The sequence below is a fragment of the Rana temporaria genome, chromosome 9 (genome assembly GCF_905171775.1).
Source record: "Rana temporaria chromosome 9, aRanTem1.1, whole genome shotgun sequence".
Lineage (NCBI taxonomy): Eukaryota > Metazoa > Chordata > Amphibia > Anura > Ranidae > Rana > Rana temporaria.
The window spans coordinates 12,895,804-12,913,576 of NC_053497.1; the positions used below are offsets into that span (position 1 = coordinate 12,895,804).

The 17,773-nt window shown below is 45.6% G+C and overlaps 1 protein-coding gene across 1 annotated transcript in view; it reads right to left on the minus strand.

Annotated features, from left to right (window-relative positions):
- Positions 1 to 5,523: 5,523 nt before the first annotated feature.
- The window catches only part of LOC120913103 (Krueppel-like factor 5), a 60,372-nt gene continuing 48,122 nt past the window's right edge, over positions 5,524 to 17,773 (minus strand). The window contains exon 4 of the mRNA XM_040322808.1: positions 5,524 to 5,709. Within this exon, the coding sequence (XP_040178742.1) occupies positions 5,531 to 5,709 (179 nt within the window). The 3' untranslated portion in view covers positions 5,524 to 5,530. The remainder of the gene's footprint in view (positions 5,710 to 17,773) is intronic.

Consider the following 17,773-nt stretch of genomic DNA (forward strand, 5'->3'; position numbering starts at 1 on the left):
CACCTGGCAGTAGATCTTCTTCTTGAGCCCCCTCACATGCTGGACAGCTCCTTGCCTGACTCCTTGGAGAAACCTAATTTCTGTCTTGTTTCTGGTGAACCTTGAACCCCTTGCTCCTTTTCATGAACTTCCTATTTACGCCATTACTTTACACTTCCCGTTTGCCAGATTATTGTGCTCTCTTCAGCCAATAACTTGCTCCTTTCGCTCCTGATTCCCTCTGTATCTTCACTACCACTCATTACCGACCTTTGGCTTGTTCCTCAACACCGCTTCCGCTTGATCCCAACCGGCAACTGTTTGTTACTGACCCTGACCTGTTACTGACTACACGACTGCTTGATCCCAACCTGCTGTATTTGCTACTGGACCCACAATTTCTCATCTCCCGGTCAGAGAACAAAACGGAAAAACCTGGACGGCCGCACTCTGATGCAACACCTTTATTTATATAAAAATCCAATACATGACAGTCAGTCCAAAGAGGGGGATACATCTCTTGGTGGGGCAATCATGAGGACTGTGACTTGGTACTAACACATAGCACAACCCATCTCCACCATCATGAGCTCTGGTGAATACCAGTTAGTGTTTAGACCTTGTGCCTCAGGTAGCCCACGCCATCCACCAGGGTGACTTTACTTTACTTAACCTGCTGGTCGGTGGGAGCCTCTCTACTGCCATAGCTACTGGTCTCCTAGCCTGACCCCTGACTGTGATACCTGTGCACAAAGCTAACTCATTAATGAGTTTTGTGTGGAAAAACCTTTTGGTCTGCATACAGCCATGACCCCAACTCTACTGAAGACAATTTGATTATTTGGAATTGGATTACATATCATGATTGCAGTACACCAAATGACTTTGGACACCTGATCAGCACATCTGCTATATGGCCAAATGTATGATGAAACCCTTCTAAAGGATTAATCTCAGGTGCAGCATACAGAGACATTTTAGACTATTTTGCATTTCCAACCTTTGGTGGCCCCTTGGGGTATGCCTGCACCCCTGTTGGGATCTGAACCCACAACCTCTGCTGCACCTGGCAGTAGATCTTCTTGAGCCCCCTGATATGCTGGACAGCTCTGTGCCTGAGTAATTGGAGAAACCTAATTTCTCCAAATCCAGTGGGTCCAGTAGCAAATACAGCAGGTTGGGATCAAGCAGACCTGTAGTCAGTAACAAGCCAAGGTCAGTAACAAATGGTTGCAGGTTGGGATCAAGCAGAAGCGTAGTCAAGGAACAAGCCATTAATTGAAAATTTGAGCCAGGCCTTCCCATCACACATCACAAAATGATCTTGAAACATCAGTACCTGGCCTCAGTAATGTATTTAGGGTTTGTGCTTCCCTAGGCCTGACTAAACTCGTGCACCCCCTAATTTAATTATGACCCATTCCTTCCTGTCAAGGCCACACCCCTTGCTGTTTAAGACCCACCCTGAAATTTTTGAGTGGGGACACTAGTTCTGAGGGCCTGGGGGGGGGGGGGGGCAATGGATTCCCTTAATTTGCATAGATTTCCTCTCACTTCCTGTTTGGATATGTCGCAGGAAGTGAAGGGAAATCTCTGCAATGGGACCGGTAATGGCTAAAAATAAACTTACCGGGGCTATAACCCTCCCTTACTCTATCCAAAATGAAAAAGAAAAAGTGTTGCCTGTAGTTCTACTTTGAGCACAAATTTCTGATAATTTTATGGAGAGGACTAAGAAGATATTATCATGCCAATGGTGCAGCAGAAACATATAGCACAATGAGGAAGGTTTGTGGTCCAGGATGATAGGACAGTCAAAATTAGAATCGGCGCCCCCCCCACAGTTGCGGAATGCCGGTCGCCTGCATACTGGAAGCATTGCCGCCGCTTTATGGGGGTGCTAAACTAATTTGCCAAACAGTGTAGCGCAAGCCGGCATGGACTTGTTTCATGCTGCCCTAGGCCTGGGCCTTGTTGGCCTATACAATGTTGCCTGGCCTGACCATAAAGACATGGTTTGACCAGTTTTGATGTTGAGGAATTTGAGTGTCCTGACCTCAACCCTATTGAACATCTTTGGGATAAATTGGAAACACTAACCAGGCTTGCCCTAAGGCCTTGTACACACGATAGGTTAACTAGAGGACAACGGTCTGAAGGACCGCTTTCATCGGTCAAAACCGATCGTGTGTGGGCCCCATAGGTTATTTAACCATAGGTTAAAAAAAAGCCAACTTGCTTTAAAATTAACCTATGGATTCCTAACCGATAGGTCAAAACCGATCGTTAGTAGGCACAATTATCCACGTTAAAAATCCACGCATGCTCAGAATCAAGTCGACGCATGCTTGGAAGCATTGAACTTCGTTTTTTTCAGCACGTCATTGTGTTTTACGTCACCGCGTTCTGACACGATCGGTTATTTAACCTATGGTGTGTAGGCGTGACGGACCATCAGTCAGCTTCATCGGTTAACCTTCAGACCGTTGTCCTCTGGCTATCCTATCGTGTGTACAAGGCTTTAAGGACATGGTTTGACTAGTTTTGTACGGTGAAACCTGAGTTGCCTGCACAGAGCCATGACAACAACCCTACTGAACATCATTGGATTATTCAGAATTTTGAGCCAGGTCTTCCCATCACACATCACAAATGATTTATTGGCTGAAAAGGCCATAGACACCCTCCAAAATATTGGCCTTTCCAGAGAAGTGGAGGCTTCCAAAGAAGAGTCAACGCCATGTCAATGCTCAAGGTTTCGAAAAAAGATATCTAGAAAGGTCAAGTAGATGTGATGGTCAGGTGTCCATCTTTTGACTTTTGGCCATATCGTGTACCTAAGATCCAGTTATTAGAGCCACGTTATTTGTTCATGTGTTCACAATACCACGAATTGGAGTATTTCTGCCCTTTGATTCATTTTTACCCAGTTATTGGATAGAATTATTTTGGATCACATTTTCCAGCAGAATTGTCCACAGAAATGAAAAACGAAGAAGCTTACGTAACATTTTTTGCTCATGGTTTCAGAAGGTGTGCTCCTTTCCATGAATGTTTTCCTATAACATCAACTTACAAAAAAAGATGGATCCTGTTAGGCACATGAGGTCAGTTTCAGTCTTGCATGGAGGTAAACAGAAGTTTTCTTCCTCTCTATAGAAAACTCGTACAGGTCGGTTCTCCTTTTGGCTGTTGAACGCACAAGTTGACATGACAATGTATGGGTTGATTCTCGTTACGATAAGTTACAACTTGCTATGTAGAAGTCACCTCAACCCAACTGTTCCCAAGTTCAGATGTGCCACCATTTTTCATTGATGATCTCGAATAGCACACCGTGAAGGTCTTGTTTATGCCAAATCTAAATCTACTTTACACAGTGTTCCAGCACCATTTATAAACCGGTAATGCCGCGTACACACGGTCGGAATTTCCGACAAGAAAAGTCCGATGTGAGCTTTTGGAAATTACGACCGTCTGACTTTTCCTGTCGGAATTTCCACCAACAAAAGATTGAGAGCTGGTTCTCAAATTTTCCGACAAGGAAAAAATCCCTATTGGAAAATCTGATCGTCTGTAGCAATTCCGATGCGCAAAATTCCTACGCATGCTCAGAAACAATTCGACGCATGCTCGGAAGCATTAGACTTCATTTTCTTGGCGCGTCGTAGTGTACATCACCACGTTCTTGACAGACGAAAGTTCAGAGAACTTTTGTGTGACCGTGTGTATGCAAGCCAAGCTTGAGCGGAATTCCGTCGGAAAAACCATCCAAGGTATTTCCGATGGAAAATCCGATCGTGTGTACGCGGCATAAGGGTATTTATTACAGCAAGGGGAAGCGGCTCGACGGAAGCTTTGTCTGTGCCATAGAATGAGCCAGTGACTGTTGTCTTTCAACCTGTTCATGCACAACATGGGCTTGCAGATTTCTGAAGTCTACTTTTGGTATCTCTTTTATCCATTGAGGAAATTTGTGAAGGTTCATATTCATCCAGGTCATAGTGACGCTAGTAGTAGTAGTTAGTTACATTCAATTGGACTTGTTCCATAATATTGAAGACATTTTATCATTCATTCAAGTTCATTGGAATTCGTGACAGGACAAGGCTATCTAGCGCCCGGGGCAAAGATGCCAAACTGCGCCCTCCTCCAAGATGCATAAACATTATGGGCCAGGTTCTCGTAGAATCCGGCGTAGCGTAAGCTATTTACACTATGCCGCCGCAACTTACTGGAGCAAGTGCCGTATTCTCCAAGCACTTGCTCCGTAATTTGCGGCGGCGTGGTGTAAATGGCCCAGCATATCCAAAGGGGGCGGCTTGTATTTAAATTAAGCGCTCCCCCGTGCCGAACGAATTGCGCATGCGCCGGCCTTAAACGTAGGCCACTGCGCATGCTCCGTAGTACGCCGCAAATACATTGGTTGCAACGTGAACGTAATTAACGCACAGCCCTATTCGCGACGAGTTACGTAAACGACGGAAAAACCCAACGCTGTCCCGACGCCATACTTAACATGGCATACGGCGGACCGACGTAAGGTTACCCCTCATATAGCAGGGGTAACCTTACGCTTACGGAAACGACGTAAACTACGGCAAAGCGGCACAAAAACGTTCGGGAATCTGCGGATTCGGCTCATTTGCATGTGCGACGCTGAAATCGACGTAAAAGCCACCTAGCGGCCAGCGTAGTATTGCATTTAGGATCCGACGGTGTAAGTGACTTACACCAGTCGGATCCTAGCCTAATTCCGGCGTATCTTGTTTTGAGAATAAAAAAAAAAATTATACGCCGGCGGGATTTTCGAAATTACGCCGGTGTATCTGTAGATACACCGGCGTAATTCTTTTGAGAATCAGCATGATAACCCCTAAGCATGCAAAGTGAGGAGAGAGCCGGGAGGAGGTGCAGGCTGTGCTCTCTCTACCCCTGACAAGAGTAGTGACAGCGGCATCACTACTTCTGTCAGCCCAGCGCTTGAAGCAGCAAAGTGAGGAGAGAGCCTGGAGGAGGTGCAGGCTGTGCTCTCTACCCCTGGCAAGAGTAGTGACAGCGGCCACCCTGGGTGCCGCCCCCACCTCACATGATACCACAGTGCCCAGGGCAACTGCCCCCCCATTGCCACGGCCCTGATTAGAATTGATAAAGACACTTGAAACATCTTAAACATTACAGAACAAGTGTTATTAAATGTGACTAACTACACCTGGTTTCCCATTAATAGATGTCTGGAAGATGGCCAAAGTTCTTGTTCCAGTGATATTACCGTTAAAAGTGTTTTTTTTTAATTCCTCCGTACAATAAAAGTCAACTGGAAGACATTGCGGACAAATTAATTGTTTTCCTTTTCAATGAACGTTGGCTTTTAGAAAAAAAAAAAAGTATTGATGTAATTCCATAATAAAATGGTGTTTTTTGTTTCCGTGACGACCTCGCCAAGTTTATTCGCTCCGCTTTATTCATATTGTTCTTTTTTAGAAACGCCCGTTAAATGTCTCTCGGCCTTATTTACAATAAACTGACTTCTCTTAGAAAGTGTTTTTTTTCAGTTCTGATGCCTTTTCATATGTAAGGCGAGGTGGTCCGAGCGGGAAAAGCAGCGGCCGCAAGCCGCGCACTTGAAGGGTTTGGCGCCTGTGTGTTTACGGTAGTGTCTCGTGAGCTCGTCGGAACGGGCAAACCGCCAGTCACATCCCTCCCAGGCACATTTATAGGGCTTCTCACCTGCCAGAAAAATGAAAGGTTGACAGTTAGTACAATTACCGCAAATTACGCAAACAATAATAGCCTTCTATAATTGCTCTACTAAGGCAGGGGAAAAAAAATGATGCATTTCATTGGCCGCTATCGTTCGCTCTTCTCAGACTTCCTGTTCTTTCCCAGCAATTACTCACCTTCACTTCCTCGTGTAGGTAATGCATCAGGTTGGATGTGTAAGGTAGCACCGGGCCTTGTGGGAAAAAGGTGCTCCGCGGCTCATCAGCTCTTGGAGAGACCACGGAGTCCAAAGCGAGCAAAGTCATTTCTTGTATAAGAGAGGTATGGACTCCAGAGAGAGAGATATCATTTTGCCCCCCTGTACAGGGCCGCCATCAGGGGGGTACAGGCAGTACACCTGTAAGGGGTCCAGAAGTCCCCAGGGGCCCGGAGGCCCACAGGGCCGCAGATGGCAACCCCCCTTTTTTTTATTTATTTTTTATAAAAAAATGTATATTTTTCTTATATATTTTTAATACATTTTTTATTAAAGGGCCACATTTTTTTTTTTAGAGGTCCCCAGGGGCCCGGAGGCCCCCACATGGCAACCCTCCTTTTTTTTATTTATCTTTTATAAAAAAAAAATATATATATTTTTTAATATATTTTTATTTATTATTAAAGGGCCAATTTTTTTTTTAGGGGTCTTTTTTTATATATTTTTTTTCTCTCTCTCTCTCTCTCTCTATATATATATATTATTATTATTATTATTAAAGGGCCCAAAGGTCCCCAGGGCCCTAGATGGCAACCCCCCTTTTTTTTTATAAAAAAATAGATTTTTTTTTATATTATTTTATTTATATATATATATATATATATATATATATATATATATATTAAAGGGCTCAAAGGTCCCCAGGGCCCCATGTGGCAAACCCCCTTTTTTTTCCTTTTTTTTAATAAATGTTTTTTTTTATATATATATATATATATATATATATATATATTTTTTTATTAAAGGGCCCTGGATGGAAATCCCCCCCCCCTTTTTTTATAAAGGTTTATTTTTTATTTTTATATATATTTTTATTTTTTTTGTTTTTATTTAAGGGCCCTTTTTTTTTAATTAAAGGACCCAGAGGTCTAGGATGGCAACCTCCCTTGTTTTGTAATTTATTTTTATAAAAAAATAAATAATTTGTATATATATATATATATATATATATATATATATATATTATTAAAGGGCCCAGAGGTCCCCAGGGCCCCAGATGGCTACCCCCTTTTTTTATATATATTTCTAAAGGGCCCCCCCCGCTTCTCAATTCGCGGCAGCTCCAGGGGGCCCATGCCTGAAGCTGTGTAAGGGGCCCCATAAATCATTAGTAAGACCTCATCTGGAATATGCAGTTCAGTTTTGGGCACCAGTTCTCAAAAAGGATATCTGGGAACTGGAGAAAGTGCAGAGAAGAGCAACCAAACTGATAAGAGGCATGGAGGAGCTCAGCTATGAGGAAAGATTAGAAGAACTGAATTTATTCTCTCTTGAGAAGAGGAGAATTAGGCCCCATACTCACGAGCAAACATGTCTGCTGAAACTGGCCCGCAGGCCAGTTTCAGCAGACATGTTTGGTCGTGTGTGGGCGCGAGCGGGCCGAATTCCAGCAAACATTTGCCCGCCGGGCCTTTTCCCAGCGGGCAAATATTCCTGGACTTGTTTTAAAACAGCCCGCTGGAATTCAGCCCGCTCGGACATGTACGGTCGTCAGTACAGACCTACCGTACATGTCCAGGCGCCCGCCGTCCCTCGCATGCGTCGAATGACTTTGACGCATGCGTGGAAGCATTTTAAAGGCGGGCCGCCCACGTCGCCGCGTCATTGTCGCGGCGACACCGCGTCATCGACGCGGCGACACCGCGGACACGCCCCGCGTATTGTTTACGCGCGGACTTCTGTACGATGGTGTGTACAACCATCGTACAGAAGCCCTCTGGCAGACATGTATGGTGAAAACGGTCCGACGGACCGCTTTCACCATACATGTTTGTCCGTGTGTACCCGGCCTCAGGGGGGATGTGATCAACATGTACAAATATATAAGGGGTCCATATAGTGAACTTGGTGTTGAGTCATTCACTTTACGGTCAACACAGAGGACAAGGGGGCACTGTGTCCAAACGCCGCCATCTTGCTTCACCCTACTTATGCCGTGAAAGCACAGCTATAACAGCTTCAACTCTTCTGGGAAGGCTGCTCACAAGGTTTAGGAGTGTGTCTATGGGAATGTTTGACCATTCTTCCAGAAGCGCATTTGTGAGGTCAGGCACTGATGTTGGATAAGAAGGTCCGGCTCGCAGTCTCCACTCCCATGCTTCCCAAAGGTGTTCTGTTGGGTTGAGGTCAGGACTCTGCGCAGGCCAGTCAAGTTTCTCCACCCCAAACTCGCTCATCCATGTCTTTATGGACCTTGCTTTGTGCACTGGTCCAAATCATTTGGTGGAGGGGGGATTATGGTGTGGGGGTTGTTTTTCAGGGGTTAGGCTTGGCCCCTTAGTTCCAGTGAAGGGAACTCCTGAGGCGTCAGCATACCAAGACATTTTAGACAATTTCATGCTCCCAACTTTGTGGGAAGAGTTTGGGGACGGCCCCTTCCTGTTCCAACATGACTGCACACCAATGCACAAAGCAAGGTCCATAAAGACATGGAGGAGCGAGTTTGGGGTGGAGGAACTTGACTGGCCTGCACCCAATAGAACACTTTTGGGATGAATTAGAGTCAGGCCTTCAGGTCCAACATCAGTGTCTCACCTCAGAAATGCTCTTCTGGAAGAATGGTCAAACATTCCCATAGACACACTCCTAAACCTTGTGGACGGCCTTCCCAGAAGAGTTGAAGCTGTTATAGCTGCAAAGGGCGGGGCCAACTCAATATTGAACCCTACGGACTAAGACTGGGATACCATTAAAGTTGACATTTGTGTAAAGTCAGGCGTCCCAATACTTTTGGTAATCAAGGCCCAGATTCACAAAGCACTTACGCCGACGTATAACAAGTTATGCCGACGTAAGTGCAAATGTGCGCCGTCGTATCTGTGCGCCAGACCCACAAACAGATATGCCCCTCAAACCAGGCTACACCCCGCCGACGTAGTTTGCTTACGCCGGCGTAGGGTGGGCGAACATTTAGGCTGTGTGCATGGTGCCGCTCCCATTGATTAGCCATTCAAACATGCAAATGAGGGAAATACGGCGATTCACGAACCTATGTGCGCCCGACGCAGGCTACGCGAGGTGCGCGCAAGTTGTACGTCCGGCGTAAAGTTATTCCCCATAAAGGAGGTGCAACCCAGCAGCAGATATGCAAAGGTCTGCACCAGGGAACACAAGCCGGCGTATTTGACGTCGGACGTGTGTCTGGCTGGGCGTAGGTTACGTTCACGCCGTACGCAGTGATCCGGCGTAGTTTAGGCAGTTGTTCCAACGTGGTTGTGCGCAGGCGCAGGGGGATGCGTCCATGTCACTGCGCATGCGCAGTTCGTGATACGTATCTGTCTGGCGCTCGGACCATCATTTGCATGGGGTCACGCCTCATTTGCATGGGTCACGCCCACTTCCACCTACGCCGGCGTACGCCTTCAAATCCCACGCCACGCTGGCGCAGCGATGGGAGCACTGGCTTGCTGAATGCATTGCTTGCCTCTCTGCGCTGCGTTGGCGTAGCGTACATTGGTTACTCTACGGCAGCGTAATGTGCGCCCTGCTCTCTGTGAATCTGGGCCATAGTGTATATTTTATTTGCCAATTTAAAACAGTTTATTGATATTATTTATTTATTTTTATTCCAAAGGCTGGTTTTTTTTATTTATTTTTTTGAACATGTGACCAGGACTAGAAACTCCTCCTGCTTATGTTTCCCTGCAGACAGGCTGGGAGAGAGCTGGGTCATGTGACATCTGGATATTGATTATGAAAAAAGTACTTGTATGTATTTATTTTTATTTTTTATTATAATAATTACAGTGCCACCATCCTTATACAGAAATAGAAAGAATAATGTAAATTTTAACAGCTAAAATTAGCGGCGCTTTCCTCGCTAACGCCCCGCCTTCCCATCCCCCCTCCCCAGTGTGAAAGTCACGTGAGCCGTCCTGTTCTAGGACTATGGATGAGCGTATTTCCACTTCTCTAGCCAACACTTTATTGATAACAGAATCTTTCTCCATCCCAGTAAACATTCTTTTACAACTTAAATACCAAAGTCCAATAACAATTCTTGTGTACTGGAATCTTACCTTCCCCCAACTTTTCCTAATCAACATTTTTAGATGTTATCTATGATTCTGGAAGTTTTTTTCAATATTTTTTTTTTTTACAAAGCTTGTAGGCAGTGCTGGGACAAGGTCATCTAGAGCCCGGGGCGAACATGCCAAATTGCGCCCCCCACCCAGATTAAGGAGCACTATTAGCTGGATTCAGAGAGAGTTAGGCCGGCGTATCAGTAGATACGCCTTCGTAACTCGGAATCTGCGCCATCCTAAGTTTAAGTGTATGCTCAAACTGAGATACACTTAAACCTATGTAAGATACGACGGCTTGCGCCGTCCTATCTTAGGGTGCAATATTTAGGCTGGCCGCTAGGTGGCGCTTCCATTGAGTTTGGCGTAGAATATATAAATGACTAGATACGCCTATTCACGAACGTACGTGCGCCCGTCGCAGTAAAAATACGCCGTTAATTTAAGGCGTTTTCAGGTGTAAAGTAATTCCATCAAATAGCTGGACTAGTCAATGTTAAGTATGGCCGTCGTTCCCGCGTCGAAATTTGAAAATTTTACGTCGTTTGCGTAAGTCGTCCGTGAATAGGGCTGGACGTAATTTACGTTCACGTCGAAACCAATACGTCTTTGCGGCGTACTTTGGCGCAATGCACACTGGGATATGTACATGGACGGCGCCACGTCAATCACATCAGGTCACCCCCCATTAATATAAAACACGCCCCCTCATCCTAATTTTAATTAGGCGCGCTTACGCCGGCCCTATTTACGCTACGCCGCAAGTTAGGAGGCAAGTACTTTGTGAATACAGTACTTGGGCTAGATTCAGAAAGATGATCGCATCTTTCTGCGGGCGTAACGTATCTCTGATACGTTACGCCGCTGTAACTTTGGTTGCAAGTTCTGTATTCAGAAAGAACCTGCGCCCTTAGTTACGGCGGCGTAACGTATATGTGTGGCGGCGTAAGTCCGCCTAATTAAAATGGGGATGTTGAGGGAGTGTTTTATTTAATTTTTACTTGACCCCGCGTTTTTTAAGTTTTTTTTGAGCGGCGCATGCACCGTCCGTAAAATATCCCAGTGTGCATTCCAAAGTACGCCGCAAGGACGTATTGGATTCGACGTGAACGTAAATGACGTACAGCCCTATTCGCGAACGACTTACGCAAAACTCGGCGCGGGAACGATGGCCATACTTAACATTAGCTACTCCTCATATAGCAGGGGTAACTATACGCTGAAAAAAGCCTAACGTAAACGACGTAAAAAAATGCGCCGGCGGGACGTGCGTTTCTGAATCGGCGTAAATACCTAATTAGCATATTCCTTGCGTAACTATACGGAAGCGCCACCTAGCGGCCAGCGTAAATATGCAGCCTAAGATACGACAGTGTAAGACACTTACGTCGGTCGGATCTTAGGGAAATCTATGCGTAACTGAGAGATACGACGGCGTATCAGGAGATACGCCGTCATATCTTCTTTCTGAATCCGGCCCAAGAGGCAGGATTTATGATTTCTCCAATCACAAGCAGGGGGCGTGGACTGTGCTCCTCCAGGCATTCCCGACCAGGACAAGTACTGTCGGTGAGTAAAGCGGTGATGTGGTGACCTTTTTGGTGGGCATTAGTTTGGCTTGGGGGGTGCCTGTGTCAGTTTCATTCCGAGACACTGTATTGTCCTGGAATGAAGGTGCCCGGGACAGACCTGCAAAATGCGGGACTGTCCCGGGCAATATGGGACATGTGGTCACCCTACTCCCAACACAAATCCCTCCAAATCACCACTCCAAGCACACCTCCCCAAATTTGCCCTCCTAGAACAATTCTTTCCCCCTACCAGGGCCGTCTTTAATGCAGGGCAAAAGGGGCAGCTGCCCCGGGACCAGTCATTGTTGTGGGGCCCAAAGCTGCTGCCCCTTGAGCCCAAGCTGCCCGCAAATATTGTTCCAGGTGTAGCGGGTGCAGCCGATCTCCCTCTGCTAGCTCTGCTGGCTGGTTACCACACCCCCCCCGGGAGGCCGGTGGTGCGGCACTAATAACCCCCCAACCTACCCGATCTAGGGCTGGCGGGCTGTGATGTAGTAAAGGGAGGGGGGACTGTGAAGTGAAGGAGGAACTGAGAACACTGGAAGACTGTGATGTGAGGGGGGCTGAGATCACTGATGTAAAAGGTGGACTGTGATGTAATAAAGGGAGGGGGACTGGGGACACTGATGTAAGGGGGGGAGGGGGGGGACTGTGATGTAATAAAGGGAGGGGGGACTGTGAAGTGAAGGAGGAACTGAGGACACTGATGTACATGGAAGACTGTGATGTGAGGGGGGCTGAGATCACTGATGTAAAAGGTGGACTGTGATGTAAAAAATGGGAGGGGGACTGGGGACACTGATGTAAGGGGGGGAGGGGGGGGACTGTGAAATGAAGAAGGAACTGAGGACACTGATGTAAAAAGGGGCTGTGATGTAAATGGGGCTTCGGACACTCATGTAAAGGGGGGGAGGGGACTGATGTGAAGGAGTACTGAGGACACTGATGTAAAGAGAGGTGATGTAAATGGGGGCTGAGGACACTGATGTAAAGGGGGGGACTGTGATGTAAAGGGGGATATGAGGACACTGATGTACATGGAAGACTGTGATGTGAGGGGGGGCTGAGATCACTGATGTAAAAGGTGGACTGTGATGTAATAAAGGGAGGGGGACTGGGAACACTGATGTAAGGGGGGGGGGGACTGAAATGAAGAAGGAACTGAGGACACTGATGTAAAAAGGGGCTGTGATGTAAATGGGGCTGAGGACACTCATGTAAAGGGGGGGGGGGACTGATGTGAAGGAGGAACTGAGGACACTGATGTAAAAAGGGGCTGTGGTGTAACTGGGGCTGCGGACACTCATGTAAAGGGGGGGACTGATGTGAAGAAGGAACTCAAGACACTGATGTAAAAAGGGGCTGTGATGTAAATAGGGCTGAGGACACTCATGTAATGGGGGGGACTGATGTGAAGGAGGAACTGAGTACACTAATGTAAAGGGAGGTGATGTAAATGGGGGCTGAGGACACTGATGTAAAGGGGGGGACTGTAATGTGAAGAAGGAACTGAGAACACTGATGTGAGGCAGGGGGCTGGGATGTAAAGGGGGATATGAGGACACTGATGTAAAGGAGGAGGGGCTGTGATGTGAAGAAGAAACTAAAAACACTGATGTAAGGGGGGGGGGACTGTGATGTAAAGGGGGAGCTGTGATGTAAAGGGGGATATGAGGACACTGATATAAAGGGGGGTCTGTGATGTAAAGAGAGGTGATGTAAATTAGGGCTGAGGACACTGATGTAAAGGGGGGACTGTGATGTGAAGAAGGAACGGAGAACACTGATGTAAAGGGGGAGCTTTGGTGTGAAGGAGGAACTGAGGACACTGATGTAAAGGGGGGAGGGACTGAGGACACTGATGTAAATGGGGGAGGGACTGAGGACACTGATGTAAATGGGGGAGGGACTGAGGACACTGATGTAAATGGGGGAGGGAATGAGGACACTGATGTAAAGGGGAGACTGTGACGTCATAAAGGGGGGAGGGACTGAGGACACTAATGTAGGGGGTGTAAAGGGGGACAGTGGTGTAGTAAAGGGAAGAGGGACTGCGGACACCGATGTAAATGAGGGATTATCATTTAAAGGGGAGCTGTGATGTTAAAGGGGGGGGGTGCTGTAATGTGAAGAGGGAACTGAGGACACGAGTAAAGATGACATGTGATACTAAGGGGGGGGAGTACTGAGGACACTGGTGTAAAGGGGGGGTTATGATGTAAAGGGGGGCTATGATGTAGTGGGTGGGACTATGATGCAAAGGGGGGGCTATGATGCAAAGGGGGGGCCTATGATGTAAAGGAGGGGGCTATGATGTAAAGGGGGGAACTGTGATGTAAAGGAGGGGGCTATGATGTAAAGGGGGGGCTATGATGTAAAGGGGGGGCTATGATGCAAAGGGGGGACTATGATGTAAAGGTGTAAAGGGAGGCTATGATGTAAAGGAGGGCCTATGATGTAAAGGAGGGGGCTATGATGTAAAGGGAGGGGGCTATGATGTAAAGGGGGGGGCTATGATGTAAGGAGGGGGCTATAATGTAAAGGGGGGCACTATGATTGATGTAAAGGGGGGGGAACTATGATGTGAAGGATCTAAGTCATAGAACAACCATGAGACCTCTGCTGGCAGGAACTACTTCCGATTGGACCTCCTGTGAGTTCTCATTGAGTCCCCCGGTCCGGGTAGAAGGTCTACCCCCCAAAGATTGAACTTTCCTACATAATGAAAACCTTGAGGACCGAGTTCTCACGTTCCAAGTTCCAAAGAAAGAAAATTAATAACACGGAAAAGTTTTTTCTATTTGAGAACTGGTTGTATCTTATCACATTATCAGATGGCCGATATGTCCCGTGCGGCATGTGATAAGTGATATCTCCGGCAGGAAGCCTCAGAAAGTCAGACGTTTAAAGCTGAACTTTAATCTGCTTATATGGTCTGGAGTGTCCTTCCCACGCCACTCCAGACCCCCCCCCACCCCTCTGTAGTAGTTTGCGCAGAGGGTGACAACCTACCCTCCTACCCGGGTAAGGCGCATGACGGCTGTCAATAGAGTGACAACCCTGTTTGCTCTGCAGTGAAATTGCACAGCGTTGTCACCCTCTTACAGGAAGTGGAGAAATAATGGTCATGGGGGGGATGCTCAGAAAAAACAGAAGCTATACCTCATTTTTGCTCATGTAATAAAAACTCTCCCCGGGTTTCTGAGTACGTGCGAACTAAACCGCCAGGAAAAACAAATATTTGACAGATGAATGCAGGAATTTTATACTTTTTTCTCATTTACTTCTTTCTGCTAATATTTGAACAGACACACCCAGCGTGACTCACAAACACTGCGGAATACGAGCGAGCGTGAAAATCTGGGACAGCCCAGCAGAAAAATTACTTTACAACCCCCCCCCTCCCCCACCCCATGCCCTTTACTCCGTATTCTTCAACCCTTTAATGACCAAAATTTAGCAGTGTCGGAAAATGTGAACGTCTGTTTAGAGATTCATCTCCAACCGAATCCAAGAAAAATACGAATCTTGGGTGAATTTCATTTGAAAACATTTATTAACAGACCCCCAATGATGTTTTTTTCATACCTGATTAACATTTCTATATTCAAGCTACAAATACTGAAGGTGCTGATTTTTAATATTAGGACTCTTACCTGTCCAGGGAGCCCCGAGATGTCGGAACCCCTGTTGATTTTTCAATCGGCTCTTAGGGAGCCGTAAGGGAAGCGGCAGTGAAGCCTTGCTGCCCCACAGCCCCGAAGTGCGCTGCGCGAAGTGCGCTGCGCTTTCTGAATGGCGGGTGGCAGTGGAGGGGGGAGATGGCCGAACTTCCAGGTGATCTCGCCGCAGCGGTTAGCCGTTTCCGAGAGCAGCCCCCCTCCACTGCCATATCTGGCATCTTTCAGGGGGGGGGGGGAGCGGGTACCCGGAGGGGGGCTGCTCTCGGAAACGGTGAACCGCTGCGGCAAGATCACCTGAAAGTTCGGCCATCTCCTCCCTCCACTGCCACCCGCCATTCAGAAAGCGCAGCGTACTTCTCTGGCTGTAACAGCCACGGGATGACAACTCTGAAACCAGAAATGATGAAATCCTCATCACTTCTGGATTTAATAGTCACAACGGAGATGGGGGAACAGATGTTCTTCCATCTTCTCTGGCTTCCAGGAGGAATGAGAGGGCTTGGGGCAACAGGACAGGGTGGCCTTTCATTTATTTATATATCTATACTGTATCTAATTTTCTTTGTTTTTCCTCTTTTCTTTATTTTTTTTTTATTTTTTACTCCTTATCTTTTTTTCTTTTCTCTTATTTTTTTTTTTTTCTCTTCTTTTATTTCTTTCTCTGGATTTGATAGTCACAACGGAGATGGGGGAACAGATGTTCTTCCATCTCTTCTGGCTTCCTGGAGGAATGGAAGGGCGTGGGGGCAACGGGACAGGGTGGCATTTCATTTATTTATATATCTATACTGTATCTATTTTTCTTTTTTTTTCTTCTTCTTCTTTTTTTTCTCTTCTATTTTTTATTTTTTTGCCACCTTTTTTTTCTTTTCTTTTTTTTCCCTCTGGATTTGATAGTCACAAAGGAGATATGGGGAACAGATGTTCCTGTAGGAATGTGAAGGCTTGGTGACAACGGGACAAGGGTGGCCCTTTTTTTTATGTATATATCTTTACTGTATCTATTTTTATTATTTTTTTTCCTTTTCTTTTCTCTTTTCTTTTTTTTTTCCCCTCCTTTTTTTTTGTTTTCTTTTCTGGATTTGAGATTCGATAGTCACAACGGAGATGGGGGAACAAATGTTCTTCCATCTCCTCTGGCTTCCTGAAGGAATGGGAGGGCTTGGTGGCAACGAGACAGGGTGGCCCTTCATTTATTTATATATCTATACTGTATTTATTTTCCTTTTTTTTTCTCTCTTTTTTTTTCCTCATTTTTTTTTGTTTCTTTTATTTTCTCTTTTCTTTTTTTTTCCTCTTCTCTTTTTTTCTTTTCTTTTTTTTCCCTCTGGATTTGATAGTCACAAAGGAGATATGGGGAACAGATGTTCCTGTAGGAATGTGAAGGCTTGGTGGCAACGGGACAAGGGTGGCCCTTTTTTTATGTATATATCTTTACTGTATCTATTTTTTTCCTTTTCTTTTCTTTTTTTTTTTCCCCTTCTTTTTTTCCTTTTCTTTTCTGGATTTGAGATTTCGATAGTCACAACGGAGATGGAGGAACAAATGTTCTTCCATCTCCTCTGGCTTCCTGAGGGAATGTGAGGGCTTGGTGGCAACGGGACCGGGTGGCCCTTCATTTATTTATATATCTATACTGTATCTATTTTTCTTTTTTTTCTCTCTTTTTGTTTCCTAATTTTTTTTTGTATCTTTTATTTTCTCTCTTCTTTTTTTCCTATTTTTTTTCCTCTTCTCTTTTTTCTTTTCTTCGTTTATTTTTTTTTCTCTCTTTTTTTTTACTCATTTTTTTGTTTCTTTTATTTTCTCTTTTCTTTTTTTCCGTTTTTTTTCCCTCTTCTCTTTTTTCTTCTTTTATTTTTTTTTATTTTTTCTTTTCCTTTTTTTTTTCTTTTCTTTTGTTTGCTTTTCTTTTCACTTTTCTTTTGACTTTTTCTTTTTACTTTTCTTTTGACTTTTTCTTTTTACTTTTCTCTTCTTTTTTACTTTCTTTCTTTTCCTCACTTCCTCTTTTTTTTTTTCTTCTTCTTCTTCTTTTCTCAAACACTGCAATCAAACTACCTTCATTCCATTTGACCTACAGACTGAACCATGAAGAAAAACAGGTGTTTTCCTTTATTTTTTTTCTGTTGCGCAGCAACAACAGGACGACAAAGTATAATTGTTTTTCCTTTATAATTTCTCTTTTAAGCTACCGGTGGAAAATGGTTGTCTTGACAGGCCGTATTTAACCCCTATGTCTTCCAAGGTATGTTTATAAACGGCATGTGGCTAAGGAAAAGCTCATGGCTGCTACTGCAGATGGTATTGGCTCTAGACTGCCACCCAGGGATGGACTGGCCATAGGGACTACAGGGAGTTTCCCGGTGGGCCGATGGCTCAGTGGGCCGTTTTTTTAAAACAGAGATGCTGCTTGGAGGACTTTTTGTAACGCCCTGGCAGCGCTCCCAGTGTGAAAGCACTCAGGCTTTCACACTGGGACTGCAGCGGAAGCGTTTTTCAGTCGCTTTACAGGCGCTATTTTTAGCCCAAAAGCGG